This window comes from Lichenostomus cassidix, chromosome 1, assembly GCF_008360975.1.
Source record: "Lichenostomus cassidix isolate B80296 chromosome 1, HeHo_3.0, whole genome shotgun sequence".
Lineage (NCBI taxonomy): Eukaryota > Metazoa > Chordata > Aves > Passeriformes > Meliphagidae > Lichenostomus > Lichenostomus cassidix.
In genome coordinates this window covers 88,634,410-88,656,347 of record NC_139479.1, presented here as the reverse complement: position 1 = coordinate 88,656,347, position 21,938 = coordinate 88,634,410, and the positions used below count along the sequence as shown (strand labels likewise).

The 21,938-nt window shown below is 44.4% G+C and overlaps 1 protein-coding gene across 1 annotated transcript in view; it reads right to left on the bottom strand.

Annotated features, from left to right (window-relative positions):
* Nucleotides 1–17,397: 17,397 nt before the first annotated feature.
* Nucleotides 17,398–21,938, bottom strand: part of TBX15 (T-box transcription factor 15) — a 90,160-nt gene continuing 85,619 nt past the window's right edge. Inside the window, exon 8 of the mRNA XM_085069694.1 lies at nucleotides 17,398–19,589. Coding sequence (XP_084925820.1) covers nucleotides 18,805–19,589 — 785 coding nt within the window. The 3' untranslated portion in view covers nucleotides 17,398–18,804. The remainder of the gene's footprint in view (nucleotides 19,590–21,938) is intronic.

Genomic DNA, 21,938 nt, shown 5'->3' with positions numbered 1-21,938 from the left:
AAAACTGTTAGATGGTTCACGGGAGGCTTTTGCCCCTTCACCAGAACCAGAGGTGAAGATGGTACAGCAGCTGTGCTGCTTCTGTCAGGCACTTTGCAGAGTAAGGAGCTGTCATGTGTGTAAGGATGGGGCAGTATTTGTGTGAAACCTGAACTCTGGATAGAAATATGACAAATATAAATCCTGTCAGATGTGGAGATCACCATTGCACAAACTCTCCTGGGAGTACTGTGCTCTGCTTCGCTAGGCAAGCAAGTGGGATTTTAAGACCTCCTTTGCTGCAGTTGCTGGAATAGACACAAGAATGGAGAGCAACAGATTGATATGGAAAGGAAGATGGCAAGACACATGCAGACACAAATGTCTGGGGTTCACCATCCAGAGAGTCTGGATGACTGCACCTGGTGCAACTGTGTGGTAACTCCAGACACAGCCCATGGAGGGAGAAATAACAGGCTGGGTAGCTCCAAAGAGCCCAAGGTGGGAGGCAGGAGGAAGTATTTAGGGAGAAGAGGGAATTAGCAAGTGCTGTAGAACTGCGTCACTGCCATGTAACTCTAGCTCTTCTAAATACTATGCAAATCCATCAACACCATACACTTCCTGTAAGCATGAAACCTCTGACTTTTCTTTCCTTGTTAGACAGTGGTTAACTGTTACGAAAAGCGAGTTACAGAGGATAAAATGCACAGTACATTCCTCTATCTAAAGGCACAGTGATACTAATAACAATTAACGACATTCTGCAATATTTACAGGTTTTTCCATTAAGCTGCCCACAACACGTGGAGGGGAAGTTTGGCACCACCTCATTCCTGCGCCTCCAGGCTGGTAAAGGTCATTTCCCGCTGGCCCCAGGTCACAGAGCAGAGAAGTTCCCGGCACCCTCAGGTGTTAGCCAGCCCTCCTTCCTTGACAACAGAGAATCCTTTCATAAAACACATTTATTTTACATTTTGATACTTTAATGCTTCATTGGCCTGTTTAGAAATTGGAAAATCTTACATCCCCTCTTGAGAAATCTGCCAGGCACGTTTGGCTCATGCTGGGAAAGCAAAACCACTGGCAAACCCTCCAGCCTTTTCTAAAATTTAAAAAGGGCAGTCCAAATGTTAAAGGCGTTTTGAAAAGGCATTGCCTTTGGGAATGCTGGGGACTCAAAGAACGAAGAACTAGGGAAGAGTAAATTTTTTTTACACAGGAGATTCTGGGGTGCAAGGATGACTTCTAAGACAAAAGATGCAGCCCCCCAAAACATGGAGAATAGAGAAGGGATAAGATAATGGAGAACAGAGAAGCCAAGACTTTTGCCCCAAGCTTTTTGAGTCTCACCTACATACTTGGAAGCAGCTCTGGGAAAGTGTTGTTGGGTGCAGTAATGTGGCTAGCACAGGCTTTTCCCATGAGAATTCTTCTTGTGTTTTATAAATAAAGATAAAGTTTGGATGTTGTTGGAACAGTGTCCCAGAACTTGGACAGTGCAGGCCTGGCCAATCAGGCTTGGGGGAAGGCTTCTGAGCGACCAATCTGGGTGACTTTTGAAAACTCTATATATATGATGAAATCAAAACAATAATGGTCATTCCTTCTTGCCACTGAGAACTGGTGCCTTCATTACTCTGCTAGCTGCTCAACAGCGACACAGTAACAGTTGGCACACCAGGAGCAACATTTGCCTATCCTTCAGCAACTCACATCACCAAACGTGCTCTGGAACGTGCTTGAGCATTGCTTTGGTGATGAGGAGCAGAGCTGGTGGGCCATGAGTGCAGGACCAGTACTGCAAATATGGGTAGGATAAGAGCAGGGATAGCAGCTGGAGAGAAGCTCTTCAGATGGCTTGGAAAAGAACTATGGACGGTAAAGATGACTCTGCCAGGCAGAACGCAAAATGGATATTTTTATACACATAACATCTTCTGCAACCCAAGATAATGGCAGTGCCCCATAGATTCTTACTATGTGTTTTAAAGAAATGCTTAGTGAAAATGTCCACTGACTGAAAACAATTCTAGTCTTAAACTAGCGCATGAAAATGGAGAAATGTCCTTGAGAAACTGATATTGTTGTTTTTGTAACAACATTGCTTTATATCTGCATGAACCTCACTTCACTAGAAAAGGTATTTAATGAGCTTGGAATTATGGTTCTGATCCTCATCTGATGAAACATTTCTGTAGTTTGCAAAACTTGCATTTTGTTTCTTACTAAGAAATCTCAGGAGTTTGCAGGCATACAATGAAATATTAAGATTCTGCCTAAAATCCTTTAAGTAACCTACACCATCATGAGTGTTCAGCCGTTCACTTAATTTGCACCATATGAGCCTCATGAGTCATTTTCAAGCAGTCAGAAGGCAACAGCTCAGGAGCAAGAGACGGCAAAATATAGCTGGTGCCATACTACAAGCCTCGCGCAGTATACTCAGAGTGCCAGGAATATCCTCTCCTGCCCAGTTGTTATCAGGCTGTTAAGCTGATATATAAAAGAGTGAGAAGTGTTGTCACTTGCAGCTGGGATCAACAAGGCTGATTGAGCTCCAGAGCAGTGGCTATAAGTAGGAGAGTCAGTGTCATTTTAAAGGAAGCTTTAAAAATGGAGTAGAAGATATAAAGAAAGAAAAAAATCAGGAGTTCAGAGAGAGCAAGACTGAAAGGAAATTTCCTGTAACCATTTCGGCTTTCCTTGATGCTTGTGATAGAGAAAGAATAGATATGAGCAGTCACAAAGATTGTGTAAGACCCTGTTGCTGTTACACTGAAGAAAACATTCACCTGGGTTCAAGTAGTGCCCAGCTGAGGAATGGTCTGCAAGGGGAGGTGGAACAGGTCAATGGATGGTTGTTTTGGGTCTCCTGGTAAAGCTCAGCCCTGTGCTGCAGCTGACCTGGAAAAGTGGGGGCTTCTCTAGGTGCTCATAAGAGACAACCCTGCCAGCATGCAGGGAGGGTATCTGGCTGCCTTCTTGTGGCTTTTGGCAGCCTCAGTAATTGCAGACAGCAGCTGAGAAAGAAGTGGCCACGGAGCTTGCCATTCCCTTCTCAAAGCTGTCACTCTGGGTTGGATGTGACGCCAAGCTGTGTGGCCAGAGCCCTGTGTGGGTGTGAGAAGCTGGCTCTGTTTTTGCCAGCCTGCATTTGCTCTCTGGGGACACAGCTCCAGTTTCTAGTGCTGCCAGGCTGGTGTGCCTCACTGCTCTGCTGAATGCTTCTAAGGAAAATGTTAATCACGGGGATTAGTTACAAAGAAAAGACTGTGAAGCCCAAACCACTCAGGTTTGTAGCATTGCTACTGGCACACTCCCGGGCTTGAAGCATGTCTGAGTCACCACCATCAGATAAATGAGTGTAATATTTCTGTTGAGGGAGCGTTGCCTTTTGCAAATATTAAGGTTTTAATGGAAGAGCCCATCTAGTGGGAGTACACCTCTAAGGATACCATGTTGTCAAATACAGACTGAAGCCAGAGATAAGGGTGCTCCAGAAGACCCTAGAGAGGTCCTAGAAGACCCCTGGAAGTCACCCCCATTGTGACACCATCGAAGGGCTGATTTGAAGATGCAAATTCCTGGGCTGCACACAGCTGCAGATGGATCTGTGCCTACTGCTGGAAGGTATTGAGGTGCTTGGACACTTTGGGGTGCCTGAGGTCTGGAGAGGGCATGACCACTTCCCATTGCTTAGCAGCTGTTTATCTTTCTCCCAGGAAGGGGGTGCAAGCTCCAGAGGAGTGTGCTGGACCCATAATTCCTACCCTGCAGCTGTAACCACCCATCCTTCTGCCTGCCCAGCACCATGTCCAGCAGGGATTAGTTTTGGAAACCTGATAACGTAAGGAAGAATCCCAGGTGCTGTTAAGAGGAAAGGTTTGACACTTTCCCTAGCAAGCAAGATGCAGGGTGTGCTGGAATTTTTGTCACATACTGTGAGTTTCCAGGTTACTTTGGTGACCAGCTGTCTAGAGCCAAGCTGTGTTGCTGGATTCTGGGAATATCTTCCATTTTTTTGTGCTTTTGAAAGGCGACGGAGAGCTGGGTGCTCCCAATCCCAACAATGCCCTCAGTGACTCTTTTTCTGAGTTGGTTGTGTGTTCTGTTGAGTTACTTGCTCCTTGACAGTGGTGACTGAGAGCAGGGAAGCAGCCCCAACCCCTCCAAGGCTCTTCTCTCACCTTTCTCACAATTTTCCTCAGTGCTGTGCTCCCCTCCTCTCCTCTGCAGCTCTTTGCCATTCACATCCTCATTCTGGACCATTCTCTTCTTGCATGATGCTTCTCCGTGCTCCTTCAAACTGTCCCATGTCACTGCACTGGTTTTGGCATCTTCCCTCCTGCACTCTGGCCTCTCTTGTGTGTCTCCAAGTTGTCACCTTAGCTACATACAGCCCCCCATGTTGCCCTCACTCCCTGTCCCTACTCCTCAGGCTCTGCCTAATTCCCTGTCTGGAATTCTTGGAAGTTGCCCCTTCCCTCTGCCTTTCGAGGCTCATTCTCCCCTAGTTATGAATAACCTGCTGCCTCTTAGCGGCTTTCATTTCCATGAGCATCCAGCCAGTGAAAGACTATCAACACCTTGGCTGTGGACTGTCCAATCCAAAATTACTGGGAACAACTGCTCTGTTGGTCAAGAGTCTGGTGGTGAATGCTGGAAGATGGAGCTGTTTTAGTTACTGGTAATTTGTGCCAGCAGATCCTGAGGGAAAAGTATCAATACTGGATAATTCAAGATGAATTCAACATGGTCCTCTCTCTTCTTTTCTTGGGCTTCCTGCTTTCTCCTGAAGGTTGCTCATCCTTTCCTCTCTGCTCAATGACTTTTGCTTTTCTTTTCCTTCCCACTATTTTCTCCATGGCATTCAGATTATGATGAGGAGTAAATTAACTAAATTGAAAACAAAAGAAAAATAATGAGTCTCAAAAAATACCCTCAAGACAATGTCCATTTACAATTATAGAAAAAACTGATCTTGAGCAGTACAAATCTTGGACAATGACTCAAAAACAAACTGCATATGAAACTGGAAGCAGGGTGGAGGGGGAAGAAAAAGGAAAATGCATGACAAATCCACATGAAGTGTCCCAGACAGCTTTCGTCTGCACAGAAATGGTTTTATGGGATTCTCTGCAGAAAAAGGAACAAAAAAATTAAGGAGTTGGGTTCAAAAGATCAAGTTGCATTTTCATTGATCTCAGACTTGTAAGAGCTGCCTCATCAATCACAGTTGCTTAAAAATTCCTATTAATGGCCTCAAGTGCTGGGGCTGCCCATATGGTTCATCTTTGTAGCATTTGGGCAGCTCCCTGGGAGCAGTATGAGATCTGTCAGTGTCAGAGACAGACCCTCTGTGCTCATCCCCGCATTCCCACAAGTGCTGTAAGGAGAATAACTATCACTACAAGCCTGAGGAGCTCCATCTGATCCAGGACACAAGTAGCAATAGAGGATGAGAAAAGAATAAACCACAAATTTTGTGTCTTTCAGAGATACTGGACAACTGCAGACCTGGGTGAAAGTCCCAGTGTGTAGTCCAGGGGGTGCACAGGACAGCTCCAAGCCAAGGTGCTGCATGGCATTGCACAGAAGGAAACACTTGTTGGCTCCCAAGGAGCTGGGAAGAACATGGCTGGTGGAAGCTTTCCGACTGGAAAGGAAAATTCAGAGGAGTTTCCCCCAACATGATTCTGAATGGTGTGATTAACACAGTAGTAGGCTGGAAGTCTTGTCAGGTGCAGCTGGACCTTGTCTTGTCCTGAGCAGCAGAGTGAACATGGTGTTGGAGCACTGAAAGGAGAGGTTCCAGCAGAGCTCTGCAGGTGCCCAGGCAGGAGCTGTGCTCCTCAGTGCTGCCTCATGCCCCTGGGCACCTCATGTGCTTTGACTTTGGCTGCTGCCTTTGCCATTGGACATCCATAATGGTACGGACAGAATATTAGGAATGTTCTTGATGATGAGCACATTTTCCCTGTTCCAGAGGACTATCCTATCTAGTCAAACTGACTTCATGCTCTTCATGCTGTCCAGTTTTCCTTGGAGACAATTCAGATCCACAGCCAAAATTCAACAAATCTGTCTCTCTAAGGGGCACAATTTTTCTTTGTAGTAAGTTCTCCTTCTTTCATGCATTGGAGAATTGTCATGAGGACACATTTTTCAACTGGATCTTTAACTCAAGTCCACATTGGACTTGAATAACAATGAAATAACTCAGAAAATAGCTATGCCTGACTTTGGTAAGACCTTATAGTAGGGTCTGTTGCGATATGAAAAGGAGTAATGGTTTTAAACTAAAAGAGGATAGATATGGACTAGATATAAGGAAGATCTGTTGTTTGGGTTTTTTCACAATGAGAGTGGTGAAACACTAGAAGAGGCTGCCCAGAGAAGTGGTGGATGCCCCATCCATGGAAATATTCAAGGTCAGGCTGGACAGGTCTCTGAGCACCCTGGTTTGGTAAGGACGTCCCTGATTATTACAGGGGAGTTGGACTAGATAGCCTTTAAAGGTCCCTTCCAATTCAAACCACTCTATGATTCTATGAGAGGTATAGTTGGACAGTTTTTGGAACCTGAAATAAATACCAGGGACCAGCAGATTGCTGCTTCCACTGAGAAGTTTCAACATGAGCCATGACTGTTGACATATTTGTTCACCACTCTGCTCTTATTGGAATGGAATAAAGCTGCATCAGGCGAAATTCCGACTGGACATCAGGAAAGAGTTCTTCACTGAGAAGGTGGTCAGTCACCAGAAGAGGCTCTCCAGGGAAGTGATCACAGCATCAAACCTCTTAGTCATATGGCTTAGTTATAGGTATTCCTGAGAGGAGAAGGGTGCTGAAATGGATGATCTTTATGGATTCCTTCCAACTGAGATGTTCTACAGTTCTGAGTTGTGGCCAAGCAAGTAGGAGCCATCAATACTGCCAGGAGGTCCTTTGAGCTTGCAGGGTCTTACTGCAGAGAAATCTGCAAGGGGAGAAGGACATTCACAATCCCTAGTCCCCTGGTGCTCCTGATTTACCCCCAAAGGTGTCAGAGTTTATTAAAAATGGTATTTACCTTTTTTATGAGGCCAATAGAGTGTTAAAGAGTGATCTTCCTCTTCCTCAGGTGGGCTGAGAGTTACACAGGATGCAAAGCTTAGGTCCTGCTCCTACCATGCCAGGGCTGAACAAAGGAGCATCTCCTGAGGACTGAGCACTAACAGAAGAGAAATGCTGTGAGAAAAGGCATTTGCCCCAGAAGCAGCAGAGCTGATATGCCAGCAGTGTCAACCCCTGCTCTTCAGAGAGCCAGCCTGCTGCAGGGAAGTGCTTCCAAGCAGGATTAAAGTTGAATTCATTGGACTGAGGTCTGCCACGTCTCAGTGACCTGCACACTCATCCTCTGTATGCCCACGCACACACAATTAACTTACAATCAAACTGTTTACAATGCTGAATTTCAGTGCACATCCACTATTTCACACATTTTCACCTAGTCTCAAATGCATATGCATGAAATATTTGAGGGATAAAAGAGGCTGACTGCCCTTTCTGGATGTCCTTTTCCTGCTACTTCTGCAAAGCTTCTCTCTTTGTAGCTTCAAATAAGCCACTCTGGTTATTTTCACTTGGCCAGTTTGATCCTGCTTTGTGCTCACAGCAGCAAGAACACTTTTTCTGGTGGCTGCCTCAGGATCCCGGCAAGATGCCACAGTCTGTGAGTTGAGAAATGGTGACCTCATGGATAGGGGAAGGGAAAAGAGCAGGCAAGACCGAATTTTTGGTTTTCTACATTTAAATCCCATCAGCCTTTGTGTTTTCATTTCAAATTCTTTCCAAAATACTGTATCTATTTTCCTCCAAGATACTATGACTGAAATGACTTTATGCTTTGCCTCCAATGATTATTTCTTTAAATCAAAAGAAGATATTTGTTTTCTAAAGGATTTAAAACTTAACCAATAAAAAGTACCCAGAAATAAAGAAGAAAAAAGAGGGAACAATCAAGTGCTGTAGAAACCACTAAGTCACAAAAGAGTTAAAGTTCCTTACACGTGGCCAAGTTAAATAAGACCTGGAGGGACACATGGTTCTCCCCCCAGCACCCCCTGAACTCTGGGGTGTGGGCTTGTGAAATGCCTGGGAGGCAAAGTTGGCCCCCATTGTGTCTTGTTTAATTTGGCTGCTTGAAGTACTCACTATTTTTTGTAATTTGGCTCTTCCTGCAGCTCTCACACCTTCCTTCAACATAAATGTCCTTTACATTTTCACCGTGCCTCTCCCCAGCCCTCTATTCCATATTGTTTGAGCAACTGCCTCCTTTTCCCTGTGCACCCACACGTGGCTGCTGGCACAGGGCTGTGTTTATCTGCAAAGAGGGAGAGTGAAACCAAACTGCAGAGCCCCGCCGGCACAAGTGCTGCGTTTCCAGGGAACACTTCTCAGCTCCACAGTCTCGGAAGGAGCCAGGAGTTGTGTCCAGGAGGTTTCTGCTGGCCAGCAGCAGGACTGCTCTGGAGCAGCACTCAACAGTGAAGTTTTCCTGCCAGTGCACTGCAGCCTCAGCTGGAAATTCTTCCACCACCACCTTGCCATGGGTTGGTGATAAAATACAAGGCTTGGTTCCACTAAGCCTGTGAGCCTGGGTGATTTTGCAAGAGCAATGGGAGAAATACAGCTCAGGCTTGACACCTGTGCTTGGTGGTGTCAGCCACCACACAGCATGCTCTTCCCCCCATCTGACTTGAATTTTAAAGTATAAATCAAGCTACATTACCTTTAATACAGTGCCAAATTGACAAAGACGGAGACTTTGTCATTGCTTCTGGCAGTGATTACAGTTTTGCAATAAATGCAGCAGAGACTGGCACACATGGCCGAGGGCAAGTCCTTTGTTCAGTTTACTGTCTGTAAAATGGGGATACAATGCCTTGACCAGCAAGGGAGCTACAGGGATTTCACAGTAATTCTCTAACTGCTTTGGCCACGGGAAGATGAAGATGAATTTTGAAGTACTATCACGAAGAGGAGGTTACAGGGCTTTTTTCCTTACTATACAGAGAAAAAAACAATGTCTAAAAATTAATCAACATAAAATAGATTTGAATAAAAAAATTGAAATTTTATTTTGTTGCTACATGTGTCTTTATTTAGACATAAATGCCCAAAAATTTTGCCAAAAAAGCAGCCAACTCATTCTCACACTGAAGAATATGAGTCTTCACTTGCTTTGTTAGAAATGTGCTCACCCTGAAGTATGTATCTATCTGAAAAGGCAAAGCCCCAAGAGGCTGAAGAAATTGTAGGAATGGAAGAAATTCCAGCTGCTGACACCTGACACTGTTGGGACTACTCATGTCACTGCTGACTCTCTTTCAAGGGGTGCAGGGTCAAGGACCCCTTGTTCATGTCTCGGGACAGTGTTGAGAACAGAACTTTTATTTTACTCTCTACACCACCCAAATATCCCTGGGAAAAAGGCTCCATCTGAAATGGCTCTTTGGGATTGAACACCAGCAGCCAATAACATTTTTCTTTCCTTTATTGCTTTGGGGAAAAAAAATAAATCTCCAAAAGGAAATCTGAAAAAATGCAGTGAGAAACTAGTGAAACTGAGAAATGGAAATGGATGGCTGGACACTTTGGGATTGCTACAGGCAGCTCTGGTTCAGTGACATTTGCTGGGTTGCTGCTTTGCTGGCCTGGGAGATACATTAGAAGATGATATTTAGAGATCATAAATAACCTCATTATGTTGCAGCTGCAAGCATTCTGGGAAACATGGGTAGAAGCAGTGGAGAACTGAGTTAAAGAACCCCCCAGTGGCACAATTGTGGCAACAGATGAAGGGAGAAAAAATCATAGATATTATGGATGGATGAACATAAAGAATTTTTTAGGTTTGGATTCAAGCTCAGTTGAAATTGACCTTGCCTGCTTGCCCTATAGGGGCAACTCACAGATGCTGTATGTCGCTCCTGTTATAGAATTGTTGGTCTTAGAAATGGAAAACAGCATTGGCCCTGGGCATCCTGTCCACAGCCCACCCAGGACTGACTGACCATGTAGGACTTCCCCAAGCTTCACAGCTGCAGCTCTGTTCCACAGCTAAATTCAGCTTGAAAACCTACTTTATTTGGTGTTCCCCTTGCATTTCCCTTCTCTTGTTCCATCTTCTCTTCACAACTTGTATAAGATGACAAGTAAATCACTGGTGAAACTCATTGTCAAGGAATGCCCTGAACATGATTCCTACAGACTTGTATGAGGCTGGGACTGCATTTCTCATATATTGCTCATTGATGCGAATTCTATGAACATGTAATAATTTACCAGCTTGGACCTGAAAGATGTGGACATCAAGGTCTCCCTTCACATCAGGTGTCGTGGAATATTCAGACTCTCACAGGGTGGATATGGCCTGGATATTAGAAAGAAGTCAAAGAACTGAGGCCATGTGATGGCTAAGCCTTGCTCCACCTCTCTGCCTCTTTCACTTCTTACTATTTATAAGCCTGAGTTGACAGCTTGAACTATGGTCATGTTAGGCAGATATTTCCAGCTTTACATTTCTCTCATGGCATTACAGAACCTCCTTATCAGGTCTTGTGTGGTGGGAAACATAGATTCCAGAATTATTTAGTTACACAGTTTGGATTACTCAGTTTGGATTTGGGCATGAGTAGACCTGAGACAGGAGTCAGGGTCCTCATTTTTTTGACAGAAACCAAGTATGATAAATCAAGACTGACTATTAAAAAGGTTTTTATCTCCACAAGTTTTTGGGATCAGATTGTTTCCTTCACAGATCATGCCAGTGATGGAAAAATTTTCCCAAGTTACAGGGGAAGACAGCTGAGGTAACTCTTAACATTTCATGGTGATTGTGTCACCCTAAATAAAGAAAGAACAATTAGGCATTGCATAAAACCATTTATATTGGTGTATAGAGCATGTAACCAGTTTCATGTGCTTTCAGTTGTGTTTAATGATTAGTTCTTGTAAATAGTGCCTGCAATAGTATACACATTTACACATTAAACAACACATTTAATACAGCACATTTTACATTGAAGAAGTGAATGTGTTTCCTTTCAAAGGTTCATTTTTTTTTGTTGATATGATTTTTTTCTGTCTGGTCATAAGCTAGAGCACCTCAAGCTCCTTTGGATAAGTCCAAATTACCCATTCAAGAAGGAAAGCATCTTATTATTCATTATCCAAAAGTAACTGAGCTATTCACAGAACATCCTTTCAGACTCTGTCCTGTCCATTTTGCTATGTGACCATAGCCAATTCTTTCTTGTTTTGGATGCATGCCCTTTATTTTTCTTTTATTTATACAGGTTTCTTCAGGTTAGCTCAATCTGCTTTCACATAATCTTTAAATTTCTTTTCTTTCCTCAGTTTAGTTGGTTTCATCTGATCTTCTGTAAAACTGGACTTTGTAATGCTCATAGGAACTGGGGTATTTTATGGATAATACTACAGCCGTAGGAATACATGCAAAAAAGTGCAATGCTGTATAGGAGAGGAAGTGATTTTAATTTAGTTTTCTAAAAAACGTGGCACTGCCAACACACACATGGAATTCACAAGCTCCAAAATGTTTATCTCCAAGCATTCTGGAGTGATTGCCTTTGAACCTTCCCTTCATCTGCTGGCTTTCTTTTCACTGGTGATAATGCATTGGTGTTTGGATGGATCTTGTCTATATTTCACAAGTCACAGGTACTGAGCTTTAGCCTTGGAATCTTGGTTAATTATCCACTGTAAATCTTGGGTGACATTGCTGCACTTGTCTCCTCCTTCCTCATTTTGGATAGCTTGCTGGTAGATTTAGATGTCTTGTTGGGGTTACAGTAAGAGAAGTGGCACAGCAGTGAGCTGCAGTCTCACTGCCTCTCTCCCATTGCTGCTTGCAGGACTTCTGCTGGTGAGTCACCCATGCTGGGATTTTGGTGACAGCAACACATTCCTCAGAGTTCACCAGTTTCACTGCCATTGATCACAACCCTGGCTATCAGAACAGGCCATTCTTTGCACCCTTGCTCTCTTGCTCCTCTTGCACTTTTGCACAACCCCCTGTATTCACGTTTCTTTCTAACTAATCTTCATATTTCTATACACGGATTTTTGCATGGCAACATAATATAAACCATGGAGTACAGTCCTGGCTCTGGCTTGGATGGCTGGCAGCATCAACCCATTTTGTGCAGTTAATTGTACTGCAACTTGTTCCAGTTTTACTGAGAGAGACAGATAGAGGTGATTACATCATGTCTCCAATCTCTAAACCACATTACCTTTTTAATATAGTGCAGTGACTGCAGTTTTCCTTTGTGCCTCTCCCTGGGTTGGTTATACCAACCTAATGCAACTGTTTTCACGTGCAATTACCCAACTGCACATTAAGGGAAATGTTATAAACCAGCTCAGGTAGGAAAAGAACCCAAGGCCATATCAACCTCCCTGCAAGTCACTGGGCACCTCTGGTTCTTACAAAGGAAACACTGGGAAGACTGTGGGTGCTGCAGAATGTCCCCAGGGCTGTCATCAGTGTAGTCTGGAGGGAAAAGTCCCAGCCACAGGCCCTTTCACTGGCTAACGCAGTAAAGCTCTGGGTTTATTTACAGCTGAACCAGCTTCTTGGCTGAAGCAGCACCACCCTCACCATTACTCTCAGAGAAGGGCTGATGGTCTCTCCTGGCAGTGCCACTTGGGCCACCTCTGTGACTCTGCAGCACAGCTGCACCCAGACAGCTGGAAAACAGTGCCCTGAGGTGTGCACAGTGCTGGGTGCTCAAGGGCAGACATGGCCAAACAGAGCCTAGGACTGCTCTTAGAAGCATCTGAGGGTAGCCCAGAGAAGTCACCCTATCTCAGCAGAGAAGGGCATTATCCAGTTGAATGTCAGAGCTTCCAAAATGCTCAACAAATTCAGAACATTACTGGAATAAGAACAGCATCTGTAGGAACTTCAACCAGTGTAAAATTACATGCTCCTAATCCTTCTCCCCCACAGCATTCAATGAGTTCCACATTGAGTCAGAAAAAAGAACACACTCAGGGATCCAGGGATGGACTATAGCACAACTATCCCTACTGCAGTTGGGTTTACAACTCCTCCCTGAATCAGCCAGTGCTGATTCCACTATCCAGCACAGAAGCCACACTCACCAATGTGCTGCTGGAACACAACAGAGTTCAGCTATGGGAACTGCTCCTTTCCAGGCTGGTCCACTGTGCAGACAGGCTGGAATTGTTGGAGGTCTTTATTGCAGAAAGGAGCTGATATTTGAAGAGGTGTGCTCTGTACACTGCTCCTGTAGTTTGTAGCAGTGTTACACTTCAGGGGTGATAAGCAACAGCTACTGACATGGAGAAGTAACTCTTGAAAAGAGTTACAGGGATTTTAATTGAATCCTATACAGTGTCCTAGATAGCAATTACAAATTATAAGCAGCAGTCAGAAAACTGAGTGAGCCACTTTTCCAGCAGTTTTGTGGGTCAGCATCAGGACAGAGAAGCCCCTCCCAGCTGACGCACAGAGAAGCTGTCAGATATTATCCCATCTGTGGATTCAAAATGCTGGGCTACAGACATGGCCAAAAAGTCTGCTCCTGCAGTCTGTCTCTATAGAAGAAAAAGTGCTGAAGGAGTCAGATGTTCCCTGGACGGGAACAGGATTATTTATAGAAAAGATCCCTTGGCCACACCAGCAGCCTCCTCACAAAGTTCTGTCATTGCTTTTATGGCTGCATTTCTGCTACATCTGCAGCATGCAATGGGCATGCCCAGGCATTCCTCTGCCCAGCCCTTGGCTGCATTTTCATGTTGTTGTTTCATCTAGAATGATGCTCACCAAGCAATATCCAGAACTGATCTGCTAGTGCTGATCTCACATGTGTGCTCTGGGTCGATGTGCCTATTTGAGTTGGGGAAAAATAATCTGAAGCCTTTTTGAGTTTTTTTAATGGCAGATGCTATCTGTAAGCCCTCACCCACCACAGAAAAACTTCACCCAGTATACAATAAATGAGGCACTCTAGCAGATCATTGACTGCAATTTTTGCTGTAGCGTATTGTAAGGCCCCCAAAACATAGAACACTTCCCAAAGCATTACCTTGGCCCGTTCAACTGAGCAAAATCTAAGCTCATTCCATTTTAAGTTACTCAAAATTCCCATAGGAGGGAATTAGAAGAAGAAAGAGACATTAGAAGAAGAAAGAGAAAATATATAGAAAAAGACAATCATAGCTACCACTCCTGGTTCCTGCACTGTTCAGCTGATAGAAATTCCAAGACAAGGTAAGGTCGAGACATGTCCTTGCCACATGTTCTGTGTTAAATACCCCTTGGCTTTCCTGGGCCCTTCCCCCGAGTGGGACTTCTGGTCATTTTAGGAGCTGGATTAGGGGCTCCAGAGATGAGTGCATTGCCTCTGGTGTGCCAGGGACTGGCAGCCACTGACAGGCTGGGATACAGGCGCTAGGAACAGGATGTGCAGGACAGGACACCACCTCGCCAGGCTTCTCCTCACACACGCACCCAAAATGTTGCAAGCCAGCAATACTTCCAGCCTCTCACATATTTCAGGGAATGTCACAGGCTGTATATCTTAATTTGTATTTATGTTTGTGCCCTGAACATTTGCTTTAGCACATAGTGCTTACATTGCCTCCAGGAACACTATGTTGCACTGGAATGCAGTGTCCTGGTATTGCTGAGCTGCCCTGACTGTGGTCACGGTAATATTATCATCCTGTGCTTGTCAGTGTGCTAAGAAATGAAGCTAAATTAATTCTGTAAAGCTTGCAAACCCATCCAGATTATTTTTGTGCCGTTCTTTTCATTTCTGTAACAAGTTGCCAGGTTTGCAGTGGGAGCAGCCTGTACTACTGTAGGATGAGGGATCTCCTATCACTGAGATTTCCACTACCCTTCCTCTGATTTGGATGGGGCTCTTCAAAAGGGATACTTCTTCAAAGAGGTACACAATGTTCGACCTTTTAAATTTGTGGCATCGAACTGGGAGATACAGAGCCTTCATTTCTCCTGGACTGGAGACCAGAAGCCTGCATGGGCTAAGGCCAAATGGGACAGCCCAGAAGAGGTGGAGTTGAGAGCCCCTGGTTTCTGCAGCTCTGAGTAGATCCTCTGGTGTCTAATGACATCCATATGCCAGATGAGACTGGTGTTTGGAGGCTTGCATGCAGGACACCTGTTCCTTGTGTGGCTTCTTTGAATGAGATGTGACATGGTGGCCTTCCCTGCACTGGGAAAATTAATAAGGTCCCTGCCCTCCTCCATCGTCTCTTCTAAAGAAACATGTGACAACTTCCATCCCAAAGCTGCTTAAAGCTGGCCAAAGCCTTCAAATGTTCGTGGTAAAGCAGGGAAGGAAGGAAGGGGAGAGGAACCACAGCACTGCTGCCTCTGCCACCCACACACACATGCTTTGCAAATGAGCATTCAAAGGGCTCCTGGACGAGAGCGTGACTATGCCAGGAGGGCTCTCAAGCCCTGTGGTTAGGGCAGTCACCCAAGGAAAGAGAGTCTGCCAGGAGTGGCTGCTGTGTGTCCTGCAACCCAGGTTGCCCACCAGGCCAGCTGGACCCTGGTGGATCTCCCACTGTCTCCCATTGTCCATTGCCATTACCTCTCTCTGGGAGGCTCCAGGAAAAAGTGGCAAATGGCTCAGGGCTTTGTGTATATGGTGGCAGGGGGAGAAGAGCCACTGCTGTACAGGAGATATCTGACATACCTGGGTTCACTTCAAATTCAGTGCTCACCTTATCTTTCTGGGGGGCTGCCAAGGCCTTAAGCAGGTTGTCTGCTTAAGGGGGACAGGGGAGTGTTACCCCCGTGCACCTAAATGAACACCATATAAATAATTTTAACAAGTTTGTCTTGTTATTTTTGATACTGCTCTCCCAACACTGCTCTGCTTTCGCTTTGCACAGTGACTACCAAGGAAAAAATATAACACTTTTTGCCCATTTCGGTATTAGCTTGTTTTTAATCCTCATAAACTGTCAGTGTAACTTTCACACCAAGTACTATTTGTGTACTTATAACTTGACATCTTGGGACAGGGAAGACTCTCTCTTTTTTTCCTATTTTTTTCAGATTTCGTGCTTTATTCTGACCCTGCAGCAACAAACTCTAAGGAATAACTACTATCTAGCTAACTAAGCTCTCTCATTTTATTTAGGTGCCCCATAAGAGTTAAATAAATATGTCTATAAATATGTCAATTAATGCTCACGCCTGAATCAATATGCTTTATACTGAAAGCAGCTTCAATTCATACTGATACAGTAAGATTTTCTGAAGAATATGGTTGGATCAGGGACAGACTACTCAATAACTTGAAGGATCACACTGCTGAAGAATCTGGGTAGGTAACCATTCCAAAGCTCTTTCCCAAGGATTCTTACTAAAATGCATGGAAACTGAGATACCAGTTCTTCATGTTAATATTGAACGTTGTGTCCTACATATGTGTTTTGCTTTTTGGGGTGACTGTTTCCAGTGATAATTTTTTATTAAATTTCTTTTGTTTAATCCAGATTAGAAACATGTATTTTGATACAGAGAAGGATTTTGATTTTAAACCAATCATTCATTATTAGAGGTGAACCAAAGGCAACAAGGTGAAGGACAGTTTGTCCTCCATCCATCATCCCCCCTACCCTTTTCAGCAGCATCCAAGGCTAGACACAGTAAAAGGCAGAATACAGTCAAACAGACTAGGCACAGAACTGGGAATGGCATTGGTATATTTATCTTCCCTTGTAAAAACAAAAATAAAGAAATGCTTGCAGAATTGATCTTTAAAAGTCTTTCTACCTGCCTGGTGCTTTTTCCATTTAGGAAAAAAAAGTTTATTGACACAAGGAAAGCTGTAAACTCTGCAGCCATAACTTACAGCCAGGTTTGAGGGGGCTTCAGCTTCCCCACAGCTTTCAGTGTTAACGTCTCTATGTCTTATTAGAAATAAAGTGGAAATAAAAACCTGACACATACCCCCAAATTATATTTAAAAATTATTTAAAAATTAGAAACAAATTATATTGTTATTTTTAAGTATCGACTGTACTGTGACAAATTATTGACTGTACTGTGACAAATTATTCTGAAGAGCTTTTTCAATAATTAAAATAACAAGTCGAGCTGTCTTTAAGACACACTTCCTGTAAAGAAGGCGACTTACAAATTCCAAGGACTCAGTTTTTAAAATTTCTTGAGAAGACTGAATTTTTATTTTTATTGCAATATTGCCTGGACTTCACAGTCTAGCACCATGTCTTCACCCCCTCTGTTGTGCAAACACAATTGACAGTATGTTGAAAATGTCTGTCTCAGGAAAACCACTGAGGAAGCCTCACAGACAGAGAAGAACACAGAGGGAACAATTGCAAAGATTTATTTAGCGCTTTCTGTGCTTGGCACTTAGAAACAGAGTTCCGTGCATAGGGCAAATCTTTATACAGCTTTTTCTTCATACATATTTTACATACCATTTTTATTGCCCTCTTTTATATTCATAATATTGAATACCCCACTAGGCATATAAATACATTTATCTACAACACCTCACAACAACTCTCAATTATATCTGTGTTCTGTTACTTGGTATTTGCATTTTCACACAACTTAAATGCATAGCTTGCACCAAGCTACAATTGTTTTCTTATTTTTAAAGAATTTGAAGAGAAAAAAGAAAAAAAAAAGAACAAGGAAAAAAAACAGAAAAGAAAGATGTTTAAAGGCAATGATCTATTTGGTTAAACAGAGATCATGTGGCAGGTGGAAGGTTGGCAAATACTCAACCTCACTGTTTCTGAAATGCTAATGGTTTTCTACGGCAACTCTCGCATGCAAGGTCAGCTGCACTCCTGTAGAGCTCTCTTTTTCACTGCTCTTCCCCATGAGCTCAGTCTGGACAGTTTCTTCCTGCTGGGATGAGTGCTGTGGGACACACATTCCCCACCAAGGCTGTCATCCATTCGGTTTCACTGCATTACTTCCAGTCAAGTCAGCGGGAGCTGAGCCCCCCTCCCCCCATTCACCTTTCCAGAGTTCCATCCCCACTTCTGTCTGAGGTTCATTTGTGAGCTAAAACTTTTCTCTCTCTTCTCTCTCCCATCTCCTTCTGTAGGCTGGGTGCTGGTGAGCTCGACCTTCATAAAGAAACAGCCAGTTGGGCAGAGCCATGGTGAAAATGCAGAAACCTCTTTGGAAGAAGCTCCAGCCCAGCAACGCCATTCCTGTGCTACAGTGGATGAAGGCCCCAGAGGCCACTGTTGGTTTCAGAAATGGGCTGAGCCACTCCAGCAGTGAGGAACTGTCTGGGAAGAGGGAGGTCTTTAGAGCCATGGGCAGTGCAGCTTCAGAGGATGAAGCCCTCTGAAGAAGGGAGACTGCCCTTCATCAACACCCGGCGGAGACAGCACAGGGGAATAGTGCTTTCCCTCCATGCTGAAGGATCACACTGATGAAAGTTAATGCATAAACAGTAAATTCAGCTGCTTCTCTCCAGGTTCTTGTTAAATTCATGCCCTCTTCTCCGCAATGTCCAGAAAAAGCAGATGCTCCGTGCCAGTCTGGAGGCCCTGGGCTACAACAAGCTGCGATGGCTGTCAGTCGAGGCTCTCCACAAGGTTCTGTGGCACACACCTAGATGGCTTATATTCTTATTTATCATTACAATACTAGTTCCACTATAAATTTGAAGGCAAAAGGGTACTGGGATGGGTTCACCCCAGGAGCGATGAAGGTCCGGCTGCCTTCGATGCTGAGGAGAGGCATGGCTTGTTAGACCATGTGCACAGACATCTGTGAGGAGGAGCCCTGAACCGCCCCGTACTGTCTGTTGTCACAGGAGGTGGCTGTCTGCTGGTTGCTGGAGGGAGGGCTGATCATGGCCATCCCGTGATCCATCCCTGTGGAAAGGTATTGCCTCTCTCCAAAGGCCCCGCTGGATGGGGAAGAGCAGAGTAAAGTGCTTTGGGAGGTGGTGAGTTTCTCCGGGCTCGCCGCCAGCCTGGGGGAAGCAGGGAAATTGTATCCATAGAGGTTGTAGGGATTGTGCAGGGAGAAGGCGTTGTAGGAGCTCTGCTGCATGTGGCCACCACCAAACATGTGTGAAGAGGAGGAGGTGGAGGCAGGGTTGCCTGCTTGCATGACATACTGGAACTGGGAGCTGGGAAAAGATCCCAGCTGGCCGCTGTACGCCTCCATCTTGCTGTTGCTGGGCAGGGAGGAAGGAGCCGGCATTCCTGAGATCAAGGAGGGAGTCCTCTGAGGCATGAAGGTTTCTGAGGGCTGCGAGGCAGACGCAGTGCTGCTCTGCAGCCGGTTGTAGCCCCCGTCGCTCAGCCCTGGGTAGCTCTGCAGTGCTGCCATGTTGCTTCTGGCACACGGAGGGTAATCAGACAGGTTGAGGTTGCAAAGCTGACTCTCCCTGCAGCCAACATTGAAAGTGTTGGGGGCCAGATGGAAGGCTGGAGGAGAGCAGGATGGAGAGAGAAGGTGAGAAGAAGCAGATGGTGATGGGGTCCCCGTGCTGGAGGTGGTTGGGGAGGTCCCTGTGCTGCCTCCTGCAAAACAAAACACATGGGAGGATTTTCAGCGCCCAGAACCACATCTGTAAAATGAGGCGCTCTCATTAAAAAACAGCTTAGTTTAATAAAGAAGCAAGGGTGGTAAAATGGCCGCTGGAAAACTCAGCCTTTCTTGGCAAGGGCCCTCACTTTATTAATAGCATCCCTTGGTCTTTCCTTCTGCTTTTTTGTTACGACTTTGTTTTTCAAATAAGGTTTTATTCCCTTTTTAAATGGGAGAGGAAAGCAAGCCTGCCACAAAGTAACCCAAGGCATTGGGAAAAGCTGCAAGGAAGCACTGCTCCATCAGTCAAGAGATCGGCCATTTCCAGGTATGTTTACCTAGTCCTTTTTTAGGGGAAAAAAAAAAGGTAATTTCTCCCCTCTCTGGTCTGCAGGAAGACCACCAGTCAGGGAACTGTATGGTCCCACTGCAAACATGCTTTATCATCTGCTCCAGGGCTTGCGGTGGGAAGTGGATGAAAGTGTTTGACTTCTGCACCATTCAGCATTTTTGTCAGCTGGCTTATGGTGCAGCAGGGCTGATTCAAGCCAGAAGTAACACTGAAATGAAGGGACACAGTTTCTAGCTATAGCCTGCTCCACAGAGTGCAGGAAGGGGATGTGTCGGGATTTTCAATCATGTGCTTAAACTTTAAAAGGGATTCCATATGTTGTACCACTGGTGTTAACAAAATATTGATATATATGCGTGTCAGTAGTATCAACGCATTACACAGTATTTATGCTATGAATGATGGAATTGACCATTCTGCACAGCGGGGATGCTCACATGTTCTGACCTGGGAAAATAATACTGTGCAATATTACCAAGAATGGTAGCAAACTGAAAGTAAGTGATATGAAAAGGATATGAAAGGATAGCACAATTTTGAGCTTGAGATTATTTATAGGCAACATTCTGAACTGGAGGAAGTTTCCTTGAGCAACCAGGAAAATCAGTTCTGCGCTTAAGGGAATTTGGTCTTCTGTGTGAAACCTTTTATTTTCATTTGATTATTCACTTTGTATGAGACTCTCTTTCTGCATTATGGCAACTAACACTGGAGACTCTGGTAGAAGGACCAAAGAAATGATGGTGAAGAGATTTGATCAGGGAATAAGCAAACCCAGAGGAACTGGGAAGAGGTAGAATTTCAGACAAGGTAGAAGATTACAGAGACTTGAAAACATGGTGTTAGAGTGGGCAGATTTCACCAAGGCAGAGGTTGTACACTGAGGATCAAAAATAAGGGACAGCTTTTTCTTGTACCACCTTGAGGGAGGAAAAAAACCAGCAGGATTTTGAGATCAGCCTACATCTGCTGCAGAACAAAAAGGGAGGAACTTAATGCAGTGTTGCTTGATGAAAAGAGAATAGGTGATGCTAGTGGTTAAGAGATGCACTAGAAAGACAGGTTCTGAGTCAGTATATGAAGGTGAGTGAGATTATATCTGACTCATTCTGACACATCTAGAATGGAACAATATGGGGAGTGAAAACTGAGACACTAATAATATATGTGATTTTTTTAGTTTATTTTTTTTTCAATCAGAAAAAAATAAGAAAAACAGCACTGGGTAGGCAGAGCCTGGAGTGATTTCTGTTGACCCAGGCAACACTAACAAAAGGCAAATTTCTGCGTTGCTAAGTCAAAGCAGTCATTCCCATTACCAGCCATGGGAAGGAATGCTTAACAGTTGTTGCTGAGCCACTGACTCCTTTTGTCATTCATTCAGAAGCATGAAAGTGAAGCATTGCATCAAGTCCCCATTAAAGTTAATGATAGAAATTGAAGTTTCAAATGCCATCATGGACTGTCTGCATTCACTTCTTGACAATACTGAAATGCTCAAACTTGCTCATGTATTTAGCTCCACAGTTCAAAGGCTTGTTGCGTAAATTTCTAATTTAGCATTTATTTTAAAGGCTACACTTTCCTGGTTCATTTAAGGTCTCTGACAGACAACCTCAGGCTATTTTGGCTGTGGTAAGTTAAGATGGTACCTCTTCCAGTCTTTCTCCCTGTCTCTTTCACAGGTCATCCCTACTGCAGTAGGGTCAGCAGAAGGAAAGGTCTACACAAGTAGTTCCACTGCAGTCTGGTTTAGCTGAAATTGCTGATAAAGGTGAGATTGAACCAAGCTGCACAACTACAGATGCCCATGTTTCTGTTAGCCCTGCTGTAAAGAGCACAACCTCCAATGGGGAGGGCAGGCAGACAGTTGAAATCATATATCATCTCCTAGTTATCCAAGCCCAAAATACGGAGGTCAAATCATCACAAAATAGATAGAGCACAAAGTGAGATGAATTTAACCCACAGTAATCCCGCTCTTGACTCT